At 36.8% G+C, this 20,968-nt stretch overlaps 2 protein-coding genes across 8 annotated transcripts in view; both read right to left on the bottom strand.

Moving 5' to 3' along the window:
• Positions 1–20,968, bottom strand: part of LOC139963117 (nicotinamidase-like) — a 71,599-nt gene that overhangs the window by 43,746 nt on the left and 6,885 nt on the right. For 4 of the 5 annotated variants that reach the window (XM_071963674.1, XM_071963657.1, XM_071963683.1 and 1 more), the window contains exons 2-3: positions 17,142–17,184; positions 13,257–13,377 (exon numbers count right to left, since the gene is read on the bottom strand). In XM_071963674.1, the coding sequence (XP_071819775.1) occupies positions 13,257–13,377; positions 17,142–17,179 (159 nt within the window). In that variant the 5' untranslated portion in view covers positions 17,180–17,184. Of the gene's footprint in view, positions 1–13,256; positions 13,378–17,141; positions 17,185–18,111; positions 18,253–20,968 lie in introns of all 5 variants that reach the window. The other variant, XM_071963666.1, reaches the window with a different exon arrangement.
• Positions 904–12,321, bottom strand: LOC139963106 (uncharacterized). 3 transcript variants are annotated; one of them, XR_011791503.1, is made up of 10 exons: positions 11,775–12,321; positions 11,059–11,194; positions 10,682–10,719; positions 10,458–10,548; positions 9,985–10,138; positions 4,894–7,610; positions 4,503–4,589; positions 3,812–3,871; positions 1,025–3,459; positions 904–977 (listed from the first exon to the last, which is right to left on the bottom strand). XR_011791503.1 is itself a non-coding variant. In XM_071963637.1 (9 exons), exons 3-9 carry the CDS (start codon positions 10,709–10,711, stop codon positions 3,197–3,199), a joined length of 3,402 nt encoding a protein of 1,133 aa, XP_071819738.1. In that variant the 5' UTR covers positions 10,712–10,719; positions 11,059–11,194; positions 11,775–12,321; the 3' UTR covers positions 904–3,196. The 3 variants fall into 3 exon arrangements, 1 of the variants encoding a protein (XP_071819738.1); XR_011791504.1 differs by lacking the exon at positions 11,775–12,321 and having other exon boundaries at positions 11,059–11,759; XM_071963637.1 differs by having other exon boundaries at positions 904–3,459.

The raw sequence follows: 20,968 nt of genomic DNA, 5'->3' as shown, positions 1-20,968 counted from the left end.
ATGTGTGAAAATTAACTTTGACCTCATATAACTTCACACACAAAGCTCATCCAGGGGTCAACCTATTGACATTTATGATCAGAAGGTACCTTTAACATCTGAAAATAGCATCGAAACTGTAAAAATCCACAAAACACGAAAAGATCACCAGAGGTCAAACTGAGGTCAAGGGTCACCCAGATGCGGGTCGACAATTGGATTACACTGAAGCAACTCCCAACCCTAACGGACAATTTGTTCTCAAGTTATCGCAAAAATACTAGTTTTTTTATCATTAATTGACCTTTGGTGACCTCGGATCACATGACCCTTAAGTTTGAAAATATTCCCCTATACCATTTGCAACTTGTCTCAAAATATCAACTGTGTAACACCTTGGCACTGGGAGTTATTACACTAAATGTCTGAAAATTAACTTTGACCTCATATAACTTAACATACAAAGGTCACCTTGGGTCAACTTATTGACATTTTTGATTGATGAGACCTAAATTAGAGCATCAAACTATACAAATTCAAACATTTTTTCTTTGCCCATTTTCTGCCCCAAAAATACTAGTTTTTTAACATTAATTGACCTTTGGTGACCTCGGATCACATGACCGTTAAGTTTGAAAATATTTCCCTATACCATTTGCAACTTGTCCAAAAATATCAACCATGTCACACCTTGGAACTGGGAGTTGTTGCATTAAATGTCTGAAAATGAACTTTGACCTCGTATAACTTCACACACGAAGGTCACATGGGTGTCAACCAATTGACATTTTTGATCGGAAGGTACCTTTGATATCCAAATCTAGCATCAAAACCAAACATTTCCTTTTTTGCTCGTTTCCTCCCAAAATAAGCACATTTTTTCTAATGTGACCTTTGACCTTTTGACCTTGGTTTCAGATATAGTTTAATCTCCTGATTCCAAAAAACAAAACGACAAGTCTGTACAACCATCCTAACTCTGACCGAAAAACTTTGACCTCATATAACTTCGCACATAAAGGTCACACGGGGTCAACCTATTGACATTTATGATCAGAAGGTACCTTTGACATCTGAAAATAGCATCAAAACTGTAAAAATCCCCAAAAACACGTAAAGGTCACCAGAGGTCAAATTGAGGTCAAGGGTCACCCAGATGCGGGTCGACAATTGAATAACATTGAAGCAACTCCCAACCCTAACAGACATTTCGTTCTCAAGTTATCGCAAAAATACTAGTTTTTTATCATTAATTGACCTTTGGTGACCTTTGATCACATGACCGTTAAGTTTGAAAATGCTCCCCTAACCAGTTCACAACTTGTCCCAAAATATCAATCTTGTCACACATTGGCACTGGGAGTTATTGCAGTTTTAATATTTTCGGTTTTTGGACCATAACTGACCTTTGGTGACCTTTGTGGGCACCAGAAACAATAGGGCACACCTTCTCCATATGGCGGATCTATAGTCCAAGTTTGGCCTCAATCCAACATTCCCTTATTGAGATAGAGCGTACCCAAGCAAGTGTCACAGACACACACACACACACACATACACGCATACTTGTAAGACCTGTCAATTGGGGATATGGGTTTGGAACCAGGGAATGGGGGACTTCTTCGTTTAGTAACTTTCAGCCTAAACAAGTCACACTTATTGCTGTTGAGGTTCCCTCATGTGTATGGCATACAGAAATGTTTAAGTTTCCTTAGGTTTTTACCAGCATATTTGTATGTGTTATAGCTAGTAAATTGGGGATACACAGGACATTGACACTAAACAGTGAAAATGTAGACACACTCCATAGTTTGTTCCACTACAATGAAAGGGGGGATATCCCCACTAATACTTTTATACTATGAACTCTTGGAGAAACTGCCCTTCTCTTGCTATTACTTACTAAAGATGTGAGAACTTTCACAAATAAATATGAATAATTACAACATTTGTCTGGAATGATGGTATCAGAAGTGTGAATCTAATGATTCATCTTGGAGTAGCATCTAGATACTCATATAAATTTATCTAGCTCCTTAAAAGCCAAAAAAAAAATACAACAAATACAGGGGGGAGGGGCATTGGGGTGACTGAAAGCATGCACTAAGTATACCCTTAATGATCAATAATAGACAAATGAAGAAATAAAACAATACAATGAAATGCATTTCTTAATGCCTTTATTACATAAACAATGTTGCAAAAGATGTTTGCAGTCATACTGGGTAACAAATGTTAGGTTTTCTGTATCTGAAGAGATTCCAAGGACATAACTATGATCCTATCATCATTCACAATCATGCACTGATAACATCACATATTATATTTCTTTTCTTGTTATAGTTGTGATAAAACCAGTAAAATTCTTGGCAAGTTATTAGAGAAACTATGTTTCATGAGTGATGAGTCTTCATGCATTAAATATTTCACATGATATTTTAACATGTTTGAGAGCATTATCTTTCTGGGTCCAAGCACCTGTAGGTATCATTGATCTAACTGCATGATTACTTGTAGTTGAAAAGTTTCAAGTTTGACATACTGGAGGGAAAAAAAACTTTCCAGAACTTTTCAAGGTTGAGGAGCATTATGTATTTAAGGTAAGGAGCATTTATCCTTAAGTTCCGAATAACAGTTTACGGGAAAGGTGCAACAAAAGAAAATAAAAACTAACAAACAATAACAAAACACTTATCTTTTATATGTAACAGTAGAACAGAACAAGACCAGCTTGAACTAAACTCAATGGAATCAACCTGATTGTATAGACAATAATGAAACAGTATTCTGGTTGTTGTTTCAAATCTTTCATGTGTCAGTTCTTTAGTTCAGATCAATCTGTATGTCATAACACATTGTTTACTTGTATATATGCATTTTAAAGCTCCATGCCATCTGTTGCATGTAAATATATTATATACTTGAAACTTGAAAGGTTTCTTCCATTCTAGTGTTCTATTTACTCCTTGTTTTTCTCTGATGTCTCATTTCATAATGAAATAACTATTTGTTTCCCATAAGGATGTCCTTATCTTAAACTTTTGGTACTATGGTATTAACTATTAAATTAGCAGTAACACTCAAAACAGCAAAACAGTAAAATTTAACAAGAGCTACAGGTAGTCAAAGCGATGCATAAACTTATTTAAATCTATGATAACCTTTGAAAACAATGTTTTGAATAAAAGTGAGACTGTCAAGGTAGAGAAAAGAACAATCAGTACTTGAATGATTTAGAAGTGGACGCTCTGGTTTTAATATGGTTTCTAACAAAGTCCTTGACATTCTTCCAACTTCTGTTTCGAAGGCATTTTTCAGCTGCAAGACATTTGTCAATTTCCCTCTTACCGGGAAGCTTTCTCTTTTCAATAAAAGAATGAAGATGTTTCAATACGGCAGTTCGTTCCAGCTCTGTCCACTTCTTTCTTGTAGGTGTCTTCCTCTTTTCCTCGTAACCTTCCAGCATTTTACGCTTTTGACCTTCATAAGGCAAAAATGATACAATTTAGTTATAAAACGTATTGATGTCTATTGCAAACATTGATTTTCCATCAAATTGAAAAATTCCCCAACTAATATTAATATACTAGTTCAAGTCAGGCTAAATGCATCTTGATAAAAACTTGTTTCTTAGCATGTTATAGTACCCCTGAATGCTTTTGTGTCTACTTGATAACATTCTGTTTTAAGTTTCTAATTCCTTCAAGTTTCTTGTGCTCTTTCTTCATATTCCATGCAGCTCAGAAACAGTCTTTGTCATATGAAAAAGTAGAAGTGATGGATATTTCACAACAAATATCTGCCATTGTTCTAAACTTCCCATCTTACTTACCTCTTTTGATACATCCTTCTGATTCTGCTGATGAGATCTGGTTAACATCATTCTTTTGCACTGCAAAACAGACACACATTTAACTAACATTAGCAAAGAATTTCTTCCCTTTCTGACAGCAGGTGTCAATACCTACAGCATTGAAGAATATTCATCTTTTAGTCAGTGCCAAATTATAGCACTCTAAACTAATATCCTAAAATGGGGTCAATCAAATATTTCTCCAGGATATATCAATGCAATTGATTTTAACTACAATGACATTCATACTTCAAGATGAATGATGCCTCACTGAAAATGAACTATGTTGTCAGCCACTTTAGAATGATCCAGGAACTTACTAGTTTTAAAATGTTGTAACTGAAATTGTGTTCATTTGATACTGCATGATAACACATGAATTCTTTCCTGTTGTAGTATTGAACAATTCAATCTATTTTTACCACCAAACAACACATCTATTAAAGTTGTATATGATGGTCATGCATGAACATTGTATGAAGTCTAAAATTTGAAACGAAGCTTGCCAGTTATTATTAAATATTTGATACAAATGAGATGTAATGATTGTTGTGATAGATGTTGTTTGGCTAGTATATACTACATATTTCCCTCTGTTAAAAAATACTCGAGTTAAATAATATAATAATATGTTGTAATGGCAATTGTTCATTATATGCTACTACCTTACCTTTTCCAGCAGGCAGATCAGGCTGATAATCATCATCACTATCCTCCTCACCAGAGGACTCCTCAATTGACTGGTTGACTTCTAATTCTGTCAATAAACGAAATAAGTCTTTGACTATTTTACAGCAACTTCACTTTATTAGCTTCATGTTTAAAATCACATCATTTACTATTCTTCCCGTGCTACTTAATAAACGAATATACTGTACCAATAATACAGGGCACAGATTTGATGTAACAGACGAACAAATAGCTATTAGCCCAAGAATGAAAACTACTGTATTAAGAATGTAAAACCAATCTCTCTTATATACAAATTTGACTAACTCATAGATAACAAAGTAAACTGTACATCTACTTTAGGTGTTAGGTCAAACCTCGTGTCGATTTACCTTCATTTGGATCAATCTGTAACTCATCAATGCTCTTTGCTTTTCCAAGCAACTGGACAGGGTTCCCGCCTTTACCTTCCATGGCAAAAAGAATCTTTGAAATCTTGGCAACTTGCTGTGCACAATCTGGTAATCGATAAAAGTTGCGATGGACATGGATATCGTGTCCCATGTAGTTTGACAGAACATCAAGTTCATTGTCTCGCAGATTCATTAGTTGTGACATAGTTGCAATGTGCTTCCGTAATCTTGTTGATCTCAGTAACGCTGGCTGTTTTGCCCCACACAAATTTGAGTGCTCACGCAAGCAGTCACTCCCTCTGATATGTGAATTGGTGTCCAACTTAGCTACTGCAAATAAATACTTGTTTGTTTCACTGACTTGAGCTCCATTGCGATATTTCATGAGAGTGTCGATGCTAGACTTTACAAAGTCAGTCATCAGAACAGGGACAGTCCTTCCTCTCTTGCCTACAACCTCAACTCTCCATAGAACTTTCACCAGCTCTTGTTCCCACTGTGCCATCATCTCCATCTGGCCTTCCACCAGATGTGATTCCCCTTTCTTGACTTGATTGAAGTCATCTACAGTCATCTTTGATACTTCACCCTGTCTTCTGCGGTTAAATACAATGAGATGAGTCAAGATGACTTTATTCAACTTCTTCCAAAAATCCATCTTGTCTACTTCAGGCAATTCACTATCCAACCTTTCCAAGTAGGTTTCAGTTTCTTTGCGCAAGTAGGTGGATAATGAGACGACATCAGATGTGAGTGGAAGCATCTTTGGGTTGTTCCTCTTCTGTTGGTACATGGTTCGAAGTGCATGGGAAGAAACTTGGAAGTCCCACTCTTTCTCACAAAGGGTGATGAAATCCCTGCTAGACTTTTCAATTGTAGAGCTTGATTCTTTTATTGCTCTGCTCAGCAATATGTTTGCAGCTTTCTTCAAAGAATGTCCAAGCTTTAAAGCTAAGCTGGGCGTTTGGAAGAGATGTGTGTCATTGTTAAATCCAGAGACTTGCCTCACAGCATGCAAAACATCATCAAAGGCAGTTGGCGAAATGAGAGCTGCAAGGCCTGCATCATCTATGCCAGTGGTTAGTCTATACTCTAATACCAACCTAGCAACTTCACGCAATTTACATCTAATGCTGTTGAAGTTTTCTTCATCGTGTGCCAGCTTGAAAGATAACTTCTTTCCCAAATCCACTATCAACTTGTCGTTTTTGATGCATAATGCCACAGAATCATGTCTTAAGCCTGCCAAAATGCGATGAAGTAAGTCAGGTACTTGTGTATTGACTGCTGGTGGCAACAAAAGCCTGCCAGCTTGCACATTGTTTACTCTCTTCTTTGTTGTTATACCATCTTTATCCTTGGTACTGAAGAGGCATCTATGTTTCCACATTTCTGTTCTTGCATACCAGCCTAAGCACTGGCAGCAAGGTTGGTAGTCATTGGGGTTTGCCTCATAGTTTGGCCTGTAAACAACAACAAGACCTCCTTTTCCTTCTTCCATCACTTCGTAGTTATGTTTATGATTCCCTCTGTTCCGTAGCTTTGTCAGGAGCATGAGCCTCTGTTGCTTTGATCTCTCTGCTTGGTATTGTCCAACTTCCATCTCGGTTTCATGTTGTTCAAGGTGAACTTGCAATTTCTTCTGTGGCTTTGAGCAGAACAAACAATATGCCACCTTGTCATAACATCTTTTTTCTCCGTCGTTATTGGTTCTCATTACATAGATCTTACTTTCATTACCAGTGGTATTATCTCCAGAGTCAGAACTGCCATCATCTCCCACCTCTTTCACCGGTTTCCTTCTATGTTCTCTGTTGTCTGCATCTGCAATGCTTCTGGAAGACCTTGTCACAGGCAATCCGAACAAGTAGTGATCTTGTGGGTTATCATAGTTAGTATCAGAATCTGAGACTTCTGAGTCACTGACGGAGTCACTGCTGGATTCACTGCCTGAGTCACTGCCTGATTCACCACTCATTTCTTTTGTGACCTCCATGTCATCTTTTGCTGATGAAGCTGCATCATTTTGTATGTTAGACTGTGTTCTCTCAGAATTCATACTTTCTGAACTGGTTCTCGACGACCTTGTCACAGGCAATCCTGGTAAGTAGTCATCTTTTGTGTTATCATTGTCAGGGGTAGAATCTGGAACTTCTGAGTCACTGCCTGATTTACCACTCATTTCTTCTGTGACCTCCATGTCATCTGTGTCTAATGAAGCTGCGTCATTTTGTTTGCTAGACTGTGTTCTCTCAGAATTCATACTTTCTGAAATGGTTCTCGAAGACCTTGTCACAGGCAATCCTGGTAAGAAGTCATCTTTTGTGTTATCGTTGTCAGGGATAGAATCTGGAACTTCTGAGTCACTGCCTGATTCACCACTCATTTCTTTTGTGACCTCCATGTCATCGATGACATCGTCTGGAGAAGCAGTCGGGGGGCCTTCAGCCACTTTTTCATTTTCTAGTTGGAAAACATATTCAGGTGGTTGTGGGAACTTGAAAGAATCTGGAATGCCGTAATCATACAGGATCTCAGAGTTAGTTGGAATGTCTTTCAACGCAAATAAGACAAGATTTGGCTTTGAGTCAGGTCCTTCAACAATTTTCATTTTGCTATTGACTTGTGTTTTCCAGCCATGATTCACTAGTCTTCCGAGCCTGGGGCTTCTTTTTGGTTCAATAGAGGCATCTCGGCTGTATACAGATAGAGGAAACAAAATAAAATGAAGTGAAGAACAAGCTTCAAGAGCCCAGAAAGCAAGCCGCCGACAGCAGAGAGGCAGCATGACGGCAGCAGCGAGCCTTCCTTACACCGCAGCGGCCAGCTGGTGGTGTGAGGGCGGCATGTCGCTTGCGGCAAACTTGTGGTCAGCAGCCACTGGGCCAACGTCGGCAACACAATTGTCATTAAGTGTGACATTCAATCTTATGCATGTTTCTACATATTTTTAATTTCACATTGCTGTAAGCCTATAATCTACAACACAATATACAATGTATACCATCAATAGGGTATACACCTGCATTTGGGGATATCTTTCATTTTACATGAGAACATATCCATATTTGTTAAAATGAGTCATTTACTTGTTATATCATTTGGATTTGTGTATTGTTCCATTAATTCATGTTGTATAGTATACAATTTACTACATACAGTTTATACCATGTATCAGATACACCTTCAATTGGGGATACACCTGCATTTGGGGATATCTTTCATGTCACATGAGAACATCTCCATATTTGTTAAAATGAGTCATTTACTTGTGATATCATTTGGATTTGTGTATTGTTCCATTAATTCATGTTGTATAGTATACAAATTACTACATACAGTTTATACCATGTATCAGATACACCTTCAATTGGGGATACACCTGCATTTGGGGATATCTTTCATGTTACATGAGGACATATCCAGATTTGTTAAAATGAGTCATTTACTTGTGATATCATTTGGATTTGTGTATTGTTCCATTAAATCATGTTGTATATTATACAATACTACATACAGTTTTTACCATGTATCAGATACACCTTCAATTGGGGATACACCTGCATTTGGGGATATCTTTCATGTCGCATGAGAACATATCCATATTTGTTAAAATGAGTCATTTACTTGTGATATCATTTGGATTTGTGTATTGTTCCATTAAATCATGTTGTATAGTATGCAATACTACATACAGTTTTTACCATGTATCAGATACACCTTCAATTAGGGATACACCTGCATTTGGGGATATCTTTCATGTTACATGAGAACATATCCATATTTGTTAAAATGAGTCATTTACTTGTGATATCATTTGGATTTGTGTATTGTGCCATTAATTCATGTTGTATAGTATACAATACTACATACAGTTTTTACCATGTATCAGATACACCTTCAATTGGGGATACACCTGCATTTGGGGATATCTTTCATGTCACATGAGAACATATCCATATTTGTTAAAATGAGTCATTTACTTGTGATATCATTTGGATTTGTGTATTGTTCCATTAATTCATGTTGTATAGTAAACAATACTACATACAGTTTTTACCATGTATCAGATACACCTTCAATTGGGGATACACCTGCATTTGGGGATATCTTTCATGTTACATGAGAACATATCCATATTTGTTAAAATGAGTCATTTACTTGTGATATCATTTGGATTTGTGTATTGTTCCATTAATTCATGTTGTATAGTATACAATTTACTACATACAGTTTATACCATGTATCAGATACACCTTCAATTGGGGATACACCTGCATTTGGGGATATCTTTCATGTCACATGAGAACATATCCATATTTGTTAAAATGAGTCATTTACTTGTGATATCATTTGGATTTGTGTATTGTTCCATTAAATCATGTTGTATAGTATACAATACTACAGTTTATACCATGTATCAGATACACCTTCAATTGGGGATACACCTGCATTTGGGGATATCTTTCATGTCACATGAGAACATATATCCATATTTGTTAAAATGAGTCATTTACTTGTGTTACATTAATGTTATATCATATGGGGACATATTATGTGTATATCTTTCTATTAACATGAAAGATATCCCAAATGCAGGTGTATCCCCAATTGAAGGTGTATCTGATACATGGTATAAACTGTATGTAGTATTGAATACTATACAATTGAATGAAACGGAACAATACAAAAGTCCATATGATATTACATTATGTATTACAATTGTAGGTGTATCTCCTCCTCTGGTACTATATGCTTTATTGTAAAGTATACAGCATTACAAACTTATAACAGCGTGTACCAGAATCCATGCAATATATAAACTTGTCTCACAATTTATTAATTTCTTGTCAAAAAATTTCACTACATGATATAACATTAAAAACTATCCCATGATGCAGGTATATCTCCTATATTACTTGCTGTGTTTCATAAAACTCAGAAGAAATTGATATTATGCAAATATAGTAAAATTCCAGGGCGACAAGGACAAAACAGATACATGATATTTATGTATTAAAGCACTAACATATATGTGTAGCATGTATACAGAGAACTCTTAGTACTCACCACAGTTGTTTTCCTTTCCAGGTAAAAAAATATCTGAATCCACTTTGTTCTCTCGCCTCGCGTCTTTCCCCAGCTTCCCCAGAAATAAGCTCTCCGCCATATGCAAGTAAGGGTTCCCCGTGTAAAACATTTTTTGTTGTAAAAACTGCTCGACCTATCAGCAAATAGGAAGTTGGTATTATTCAGAAATTAATAGAAAGTATAAATCAATGCAACAATGCCTGAGAAATTCTATAGTCAATCTTTTACACCTGAGGTTGATAAAATTGGTGGATGATATGTAGACAAGCATTTCAATAAGGGTTGGGGATGTTGCAATCCAAATTACATAAATGAAGGTAAGTTTTCCAATGAGAAAAAGAGATAGCGTGGGGGACCAACCATAAAAAAAACATGACCTCTCTGCAATTATTTAATGATTTTTACACATGTATAGTCAGAATAGATCCAACAATGTGCAGCACTTCACATACCTTTTTCTGGTAGTAACTTCACCATAAACCCAGGAGGATCTGCATGTAGAGGTAGATACTTCTCATTTCGCAGCTGCAGGCGTGAACTTACCTAGAATTGAAGTAAACATAGAACGCATACATTACAAGAGTAGTCTTAAACTGTAACAGAGAATAATTAATAACTGTGTTGACTACAGAGATTCATAGGTATATTACAGAAAAAAAGCAATCAATTTACTTACTCGTTTGTTAATCTTTTGCCCAGATGTCATCTTTAACACTAATTATAAAGAGAGGAAATAAATAAAACAAATAATTATTACAATGTCATTTATCTTTAGACGTCAAACCAGAAAGATAAAATGTTCATTGCAGTAAACAGTGACTTTGACAATCAAGGGATTTTTAACTGACTAAATTGTAAAAAGGTACCGTTAAGAATCTACATAACTACCACATGGTGATTTAATTGATGTAGATGCACAGCAAACTGTCTGTTTAGGGAAGGTTTGTAGTATAGCCTTTGCAGTTTGCTTTTAATATTTGAACTGACAGGTAGAAATGCAACAGTCTGTGTGAATTTTGGGGTCAAATAATAAAGTCACCAATGTATACTTACACTGCCGATTTATATATGATATTCTTTAATATACGCCACCACAAAAATTAGGAAAACAAAAAGGATGCAACATATCACTGCAGAAAGTGCTAACAATAATGTTGCCTCGTACTTGTCCATAGAATCTGTGGAAAATCTGTGAAAATCAACAATGAAAACATATGTGCTAAATATTATGTACAATATGGTTACTCCAACAATATGCCTATATAGTAGTTTCAAATACATATTCCTAAGAGATGACTTCTTCTTAACTTACCGTAATCATCATGCACCAATGAAACTTGATAAAATTATTTAATTATTAGTATTTGAACAATGCATAGACACCTCAAGTTCAAAGAAACCTAGCATATATGTAAAAAAAAACCTCTCCAAATACTTTCTCTTTTCTAGGGCTAGGCAATTTTATCTTACAATTGGTTTGATTGGCTAGGCCTACCTATCCTACATCACATAAAGCCTGAGTTTAGTTGCATATTAGAGATGTTAGGCTAATAGTAATACTATTAGGCTAATAGTAATGCTTTACACTATATCCTAATAGAAAACAAGTAGCCTACACTGAATATAGCTTGTTAGGCCTGGCACAGCTTTTCCAAGTTACTTTCGGGTGTATTACTATGAAAATGGGGAAGAACCTACGGATGAAAGCCACATATACCTAGGGAATATCACCAAAATGGATTGAAAACAAGAAAAAGATAATATCTTACCATTCAGTAATCTTCAAATGGTACTGTACGTTTCAGGTTCCCAGTTCCCACATGTTCAATGTCATGTATAGTGATGACAACATGGTCAAATAGTAGTAAGCACTGCATATACAAGCAGACACTAATGTGTATTTGGCATTTTGGTATCCAACTGGGGAAGTGTGTTTGCTGCTGTAGTAGTCAACCGGGAAAAACGTGTATATCTCTCTTAACCTGTTAACTGGGGACATGCGTCATCCGTGTGTATAAAGCTGAGGGCGCTATAGTAATCAGAGCTGAGACACCTACTGTATCTTTGTTAAACAAACACACCAGACATGCGGATTTGAAGTATGAAAGTGGTGAAATTTTTTAATCATTTAGAAAATTAAAGGAGGCACTTCTGCGATGTTGTGGATGGTTTCGCACATTGAGAATGGGGATTTGACAAATGGGGATATCCCCATTTGGGGGTGTATCCCCAGTTGGAAGGTGTGTATCCATACGATTATCCCCGATTGACAGGTCTTACAAGTACACACATACATACATACATACATACACACACACGCCAACCTGACTGCATAGGTTCCTTTTGCTAAAGCAAGGAACCAAAAATGCATTGTGGTTTCGATGATGTAACATGAGCAGTTTTCTTTATGAATCTGTCATAATGCATAGTGTGAGGGTGTACATGTTTATAAGGGTTCATAATTTGTCCTCTGATTAAAATAACCTTTGACCTTCACCAAAACCAAAAGGCTTCTTTAACTCAATGTGGTACTTCTACACACTTAATACAAGGTCTGCCTATAATTCCCTTCTTGAGATATCATGTTTATGAGGTTTTCACAATTTCACCCCTGGTGACCTCAGTTCTAAGACCTTTGGCCCCCACCAAATACAATTGGTTTCTTGTACTCAATGTGGTACTTCTACACACTAAATACTGTATGAGGTCCTCCCAAGCTTTCCGTCTTGAGATATCGTGTTTACAAGGTTTTCACAATTTGACCCCTGGTGACCCCAAATGACATTTGACCTACACCAAAAACAATAGGCTTCTTTTACTTGATGTGGTACTTCTACACACCAAATATGAAATTGTCTTTGAGATATCATGTTTACATGCTGAGCGTCACAACAGCACTCACACACACACGCACACACGTTTGTTTTTCATTCAGACCGAGGACCCCATTGATTTTTCCATTGTTCAAATCCACGTACCCTAACCTTAACAATACCCCATACATTAAAATTCTAATTGATTCTTTAGAAATCACATCCGAGGACCTGGAATTCTTTTGGTCAAGTCCTCTGTCAGAATACAAATCAAACGCACGCTCGCGCACACACTTACACACACATACGCCATCATGAATGCAAAGGTTACAATTATCATCGAAACCACAAACGCAGGTGCAGCTTTGAACATTCCAGCATCTTCATACAGATATAACATGCAAGAACTCAGATTTGTTGATATAATACAACCATTACCTGTTTTGTGTTGTATTGTTTAAATACAGTCTCTGTCAGCTCCTGCTTCAGAAGGTCACCCGGAAGGAACAAAGCTTTGCATAAGTCAACAAAACTTTCCATTGTAATAAAACCATCACTCCTAGGAAAAAAGGTACCATGAAGATCATTATGCATAGTCATACAAACTGGAAACGAGCATAGAGTGGAAAGGGGATCATTCTGCCCACTCCTCCCTCCTCACCAACATTTCTGACTACCACAGCTTTGATGAATCATTTACCTGGTTCCTTCAAATTACCAAAAAGAGTACCAAGCAAATAAATGATGAAAATGTAGTTGCCTGTTGCAATGTTGGGCACCTACAAAATCAAACTCTCTTAGGAAATGGCCTCAACCATTAATCTTTCAGTAGCTTCCTAATGTGCACCACTGTTATGTTAATACAAACAACAAAGCAAATGACTACCTGTAAGTGATTCCATGTCAGTGTAGCAGGCCAAAAATGCAGTGACCAGGCGTAAATATATTACAAGTGACACCTTCCCATGAGGGTTGGGCCAGTTTGCTTTTGTATGAGTAATACTAATGTTACAACTGAGCCTGTAGCATACATTTCAGTCTTTGCAGAGAGGTTTCTAGAATAGCTTACCTCACAGTATAACCCTAAATAGTTTACATCCATTATTCCTTCACATGCCTTCACACTTTTGACCTTCTGAGTGTACACTAATATATATTACTCCAGTCTTCCCTTGCTTAACCATAGAAACCATGGAAGGTAAGGTTGTAACTGCTAAGGGTATCCCCATGGACATTGACTTGGAAGAGTTGAAGAATTTTATGGGTAGAGTAGGGGAAGTAAAATCCTTCAGGTTTAATGGTGACCCTAGCTTGGTTTACAAGTGTGAGTATGTGTCTGCAGAGACAGCTCAAAAGGCAGTGACAGATCTGAATGTTGACTTTTTCAAGGGAATTTCCCTCAGCCTTTCAATACAAAGACCCTTAAGCGACATGTCTCGACAAGACATGATCAAAGCCTTGAAGCTAGCAGGTTACACAGTGCAAAAGATGATAGCCTGAGCTTATCTTCAGAGGGATCAGTTCCCCCAGCCCGCCAACCCATGGGACCACCATCATCCAACCCTGAAGAATTTTGATCTTTGCTGGGGAGACTAACAATAAATAAAGCGGAGACAAATGTGGGAGTATGAGATCTCTTGTCTCCTGCAAAAAGAAATGCACACTAAGGAGGTAATAGAGAATGTAGTTAGGAATTCCCTGAGGAGCCAAGGGGCTAGGGTAGTTAGACATTAAGGCCCAAACTCAAGTATGGAGGAGAAGCTGGAGGGGATTTATGGAACTGTGGAATCAGGGACAGACTTGCTAGCAAAGGCCTATAATACACACCAGCAGAAAGGGGAAACTACTGCAGCATTTGGGTGTAGATTAGAAAGCCAAAAGATTTGAAGGCCAAAGACAGAGGAGGGATCTCTGCAGAAGAGGTGGACCGGACCGTTAGGATAGTGTTTTGGAAGGGGCTCATGGACGATGATGTAAGGGGGCCGTCGGCACAACTACCAAGAGGCGAGAAACTTTGGAGATCTTCTTGACACATCTGGCCGAACAAGAGTGTGCTGAGGGGAGACACCTCAAAAGAAATACCCAGACTGGGAGAGTACTAATGCATTCGGTCAACCCGCGCCATGATTTTGTTATTATTTTTTCGTTGGGACTGATAAGTATTCTTTTTCCATTAAGTTCAGTGGAGTTGTTATAAAGAAGTAAGAGCTCCGAGATATGTATGTTACACCCATTTATATAATTTCACATTAAGTTTAAGTAACCCCATTGATATTAATACAACGTCCATGTGCATAGTAAACAAACCACTTTACCTTTATTTGTTTGTTTTTGTGTGAGCATTCCGCCTTTTTAAGTTGTGCCCACGATCTCAGAGTAAACTGGCCCTACCCTCATGGGAAGGTGCCACTTGGAATCTTTTCAAACCTAAAAATATATTTACGCCTGGTCACTGCGTTTTTGGCCGGCTACATCAGGTTTCATATGAGAACATGTAAAAGTACTGTAACACTACATTAAGAAGATTTGACCATGGTTGACAGTGGTGAGCAGCAAGGTTCTTGCACTAAATTCTTCACCCTACCCCCACCCCTTCACTTTTTCAACCCACATATCAAGTATGAAATTCAACCAACCTTCAATGATAAAGCTATATTTATAAGGTTTTAAAGTTTAACTTGATAACATTGCATGACCTTTAATCTCCATGAGAAACAATAGGTATGTTCCACTCACTAAGATGAACCCACATACTACGTATGAAGTTATCAACATGCATTATTGCGTTATGGTGTTTACAAGGCAAGGGCGGTAGATACATACACACACCATTACCATAGCACAAATTCCTTTTGACTCCGGCAAGAATTTAAAAAACAGTATTAAGTTTAAAGATGATTTTATGTACTGTAGCACAGCACATAATCAATTGTTCATGAAGGGTGTTTGGGAATATATGCAACTGGATTTCCATCTTGTTGCTTTCATTTTACCTTTGACCTTTCATTCTGATAGTCTGTGAGACATGTGCATATGAAATGGCACCTTCCTATGTTTCAATGAGTTATCGTACTTACAAGACAAGGTGTCACAAACAAACCCCCACCCCACCCTGCCCAAACACACATGTGCCATCACCATCATCTAGATTTCCCTTACTTTCATCAAGGAATACATATATGAAGAAACCAGAGTGACTTCCAAGCTTACAAGTACATATGACAAGCTTCAATTTGGAAAAGTTGTCAATACAAGGGTCCAGTGTGTTTACTGTGAAGTCACCCAACTAAAGAGTATCAACTCTAAAGCAGAATCTTCTGACATACTGTATGGATTGTTCACGATTCTTTCAAAAGTAGAGTGTATTGTATATTCAGCCACTTCACTGAGCAGAAGTAGGCCCAACTATGTTCGCCAAACTTATGTAAAACAACCACATCACAATGGGACACCTTTATTTATACCAATTACGACGTTCATCCAAGATTTACTTATATTATTTATTCATATTCAAAATATTTTCAGACATTTGACCTATATCATTCTTTGACCTCTTCAAAAAACATTACATTTATTGGACTCACTGAGGTGGATGTTCATTCTGAGTATGAGGTCACTGCAGCTTCACTGTAGTGACCTTAAATGGACTCTGTCCTACACCAAATTGTGAAAAAACTGTACACTATGTAAGGCTATCCTACCATGAATATATGAGCTCCTTTGATGTTCAGGTTCTGGTCACAGCATTTTTGAGATTTTCACATTTCCAAATGAACTTTTAACCTCCAACCTTAACATGTTCTTATAGGGAAGTCACATGCCAAATATGAGAACTGCAGAGGTTACCTATCTTGAGCTATTGTGTTAGGAGGGCATCACAAACACACATACATGCATGTACACACAATAGACTGCATACAGTACAGTAGGTTACTTGCCCTGTAACCAAACATGAGGTTCATCATAGCTAGGTTTTCAAATTTTGCCTCCTGTTGACCTCAAATTACCTTTGACAACTACTAAAACTGCTCAAAGTGTCGAGCTTATTGAGGGGCACCTACAACCAAATTAGCCTATACCATTAAGTTTGAGCTGTACTTTTGGTAAGTTATCATGTTTATGTACAAAGACATAGCATTCACACAATATCACATAGATTCATTTTGCCTTGAGTATGGAATCAAAGAAACTTATAGTTGGCCATAGCAAATTGCATCTTTATTTGCAGAATTCAGCTGGGAATTGAACTGGGAGAATCCAGTAATTTTTCAAACGATTCTGGGGGGCTCTCATGAATAATATTGGAAGAAACAAAATACCTACCCATTCTCAGAATGCCTTGAAAACATATCCACATCCATAATTGCTGTATAGAAGAAAAAAATATTAAGAAAATGAATTGACTTATATGCCAGGAACACATCAACTATTGTATACACACTTTACATTGTTTGTATTGGTACTTAATGCAAAGTAGGTAAAAATAACTCATTTTCATTGTGGTCCATATCACTGACTGCTGTCAGCAAATACACTATATGTGGTTATACAAATGCAAAACTCACTACTTCATTTTCCATTCTTTGGGTGCTACTCAACACTAACACTTTAGGTGACCACATTGAAAGGGTTAATAGTACTGTAGAGCTCCATGAAACTTCATTCATGATGTAAAGTTAACACAAATGCAAGGATCACCAGCTTGCATAATTTTCAACAATTTGACAAGGTCGACTCCCTGAAACCTTCATACTGGATTGCAGTCAAGCTATGGCCCTCCGTGTGTTATCATGAGATTTTAGAATTGAATGACAAATAGAAATATAATCAAATCAATGTTAAAGAAGTTGCTCTACAACATGCAAATTTATTAAACTTTATAAGAAATTTTTGCACACTCAGTAACAAATAAAAAACAAGAGCATCAATGACGCAGTATCTCAATAAGTTGGAAGTTCTAATTTCGATTCCTAATTTCATATCTTTGCTCTGTCTGTACAATTATCAATATCAATCATGGTACAACAAATATAAAACTTGCATTTACGCTACTTTGCCACGAATAGTCTCTGCAGGTTACACTTCATCCTGCGAGTGTTGCCTTTAGCGCTCATTGCTTGTATGTCCTTGCAAGGTTTAGTAATGTTATAGAAAATTTAAGAACTTGTTTTTTATGTGGTATCCTTCATCTTGGGTCAGTCTCTGTTGGACTTTTTGGTCATTTAGTTTGACGTCAATGACAACGGCCAAATAAGAAGAGGCGAACAACTCGACCATATTTCTTGATGCCCACCTTGAGAAAGCTAGGCCTATCGACCTACTGTATGTTACTGTAGACTGTAGTGGTGACTACCATCAAAACTGTGTCCACTTCCAAGTATCAAAACAACCCACGTTTTTCCATCTCAATTTTTCTGACATGAAGATTTCATGACTTGGAAAAAATAAGATACAAGTAGATTACAAGTTTTTAATTGAAAGTGATGGGTGGCCTCCTCCTCCCCTAATACTAATAGCCACCCCAGTTCCTCTCCATTTTAGTATTTTCTTTTAATTATTTGTATATTTGATGTCAAACATCACAGGTTCAATAGAAAGCTTAAAACAAACTTCTTATAACCTTATAGTTATACATCTTATATCCTTATAATTAAAACATAACCTTATACAATTTTTAGTCTTATAAAAGTTGAGATGCTATGGCTGGCTCCTCTTTTACACATACTCAAGTGAAAATAAAATGTGATAGATTATTATTTTTGTTTTTAATTCTTTCTTCTTCTTTTTTTTTGGGGGGGGGGTTATAGAAATATACCAAACAAGCTGTTAATTCATAATGATGCTTCATTCTAGAAATGCACAATAAACACTCTATTCCTAATAGTTGTTGTATTATCCCATTAACATTATGTTAAAATTATGGAGTCACAGTTAATATATAAGTTGGAAACTTAACTTAATTAAAACACACTGTAAGGCAATCAAACAAACTTACCCTGGCCCAAAAGCTGCCTGAACACAAGTACAATGATATTATGATAATGTGGCTATTACTAAATGAAGGCCTAATATAGGATGCACTAGGCCTAAGTAGCCTTCTGCAGTACAACAATGTGTATACATATACAAAAATACCTGATGGGCAATCAAACAAACTTATCATGACCCTTGCTCTGAAAAGCTACCTGAACACCAGTACAATCCTTAAATGGATATTACTAAAACCATGGAGCTATAAACAGACGAAGTCCTAATATAGATTAAATGCACTACGTAGCGTTCAGCAGTACAACAATGTGTATATGGGATTAGTGTGCAATACACTACCAGCAGCGTACCTCACAACAGTACAGAAAATTGGTCGCGAGGGTAGCCATTTTCGTATATCTTACATGTAGCTGCCATGAGTCATAGCCAATCTGCTACAAACCAGACTTGGAGGCGGGGCTTACAGTAATCATCAAAAACAGGGAAAGTGGGCAAAAGTTCCCTACAAACAAGTTTTGGAGCATGTGCACAAAAGGCTTGCTACAACTTTGTTTTAGCCCGATTTGGCCAAATTTTGATATAAATTGGTGAAAAAGTCATAGAATGAGATACAATTCTGGAATAAAAAATAGTAACTTTTGTTGGCCTATGTGATATACGCTTGCTCTGGAAATTCCAGTGAAAAAGAACTTTGTATGAAGACACTGAAAATTTTTTAAGAGAAGAGAGAGTCCCACTTACTGTTACAATATCTCTATACTGTACATGTAATGTATTGTCAAGTTTACTCCGTAGTGAATGTTTTATTTGTACTTCTCTTATCCAATACTTTGGATTAGTTACTTCACGCCCCATTTACAAAGCATCGTTTCTAGGGTCGGGTTGGAACGACAAGTCTATCTTGTATAATGAAACAGAGTATTGCAAGTTGTTATATTAGCCTAAATAGTTCAGATACTGACAGTAGCTGTTGCGGTAAACATGGATGAAACATTGTGTTGGGGCGGCAATGTCAAAATGAAAATACAGAGGGATTTAAAGTTTTAAATATATGCTATCCCAATAAAAAAGTAAAAGTCAGCTACACGTAAACAGGAGTGCAACATTACAGTTTAGAAAATCAAGTAGAAAGGAATAAAATGCGATAAAATTTGCCTCCATTTTATGCGAAGATATACAGTACTGTAACTTAAGTCATCATGATTAATTTAATTCAGTATCTGCAACTACTGTAGCTGCAGCAGACACTGCGTCCATTTGATTAACGCAGATTGCCAGGAATTTATTCCAAACAGCTTGCTGAAATAAGCGATGTTTTTTTTCTTCTTTTTCTATCTTTGCGTCGCATTAAGTGGCTGACCTTTTTTGTGAACTTTAAAAAACTACTACTGTATATATATATATCAAATTAATACATGTCATCTTGCACCTGGTGTGGTGTCCTAGCGACAAATTTGAATACCAATCAGCAATAACACATTTGACTTGGAAGTATTCAATCATGTATATATATATTTTTCTTAGCTCTGATGTCAGCTCATTTGCATACAACAGTTTATGAATATAGTTACCATATTCCACACCTGCTAATACTAATCAACGTCATGCCAAATTGGTTACAATTCTATAAAGTAATTGGTGTAAATTGAACATTCACCTCAAAATATTTACAGAAGCAACCAAAACAAAAGGGTTCCTTATTCCCTAAAATTCATTTACACCATTTGACCGTTTGACTATCACCTAACATTTCTCTATTGAGTTATCGCATACCCCAGCTAGCTGCTGCAAAGTATCTTTAAGCTCCATAATAATGCATGAATCAAGTTGAACACTCATCACCAAGTACATTTCATCACTATACAATGAAATATTAAGTTTGAATACAATCCAACTAATGGTTATGTAATTTGAATATTTTCACCTTTTAGCGATGACCTCATTTATACCCACACTATAAGCACAAAATGCAACAGGCTCTTCTGCTCACCAAATATGCATCTACACAGAATGTGTGACCTACATCTAAATGTCCATGAGTTTTCAAATAGCCAAGGCAAGCAGCCAGGGGCGGCAATTTGTTTCAAATATTGGGGGGGACATTTGCTTGGGTACAGGCCCGTAGCAACTTTCATCCCCAAAATTGTTTGTGCGCTTCGTGA

Source organism: Apostichopus japonicus, chromosome 3 (genome assembly GCF_037975245.1).
Source record: "Apostichopus japonicus isolate 1M-3 chromosome 3, ASM3797524v1, whole genome shotgun sequence".
Taxonomy (NCBI): Eukaryota; Metazoa; Echinodermata; class Holothuroidea; order Aspidochirotida; family Stichopodidae; genus Apostichopus; species Apostichopus japonicus.
The sequence above is the reverse complement of the archived record's forward strand: the minus strand, read 5'-3'. Positions and strand labels throughout refer to the sequence as shown.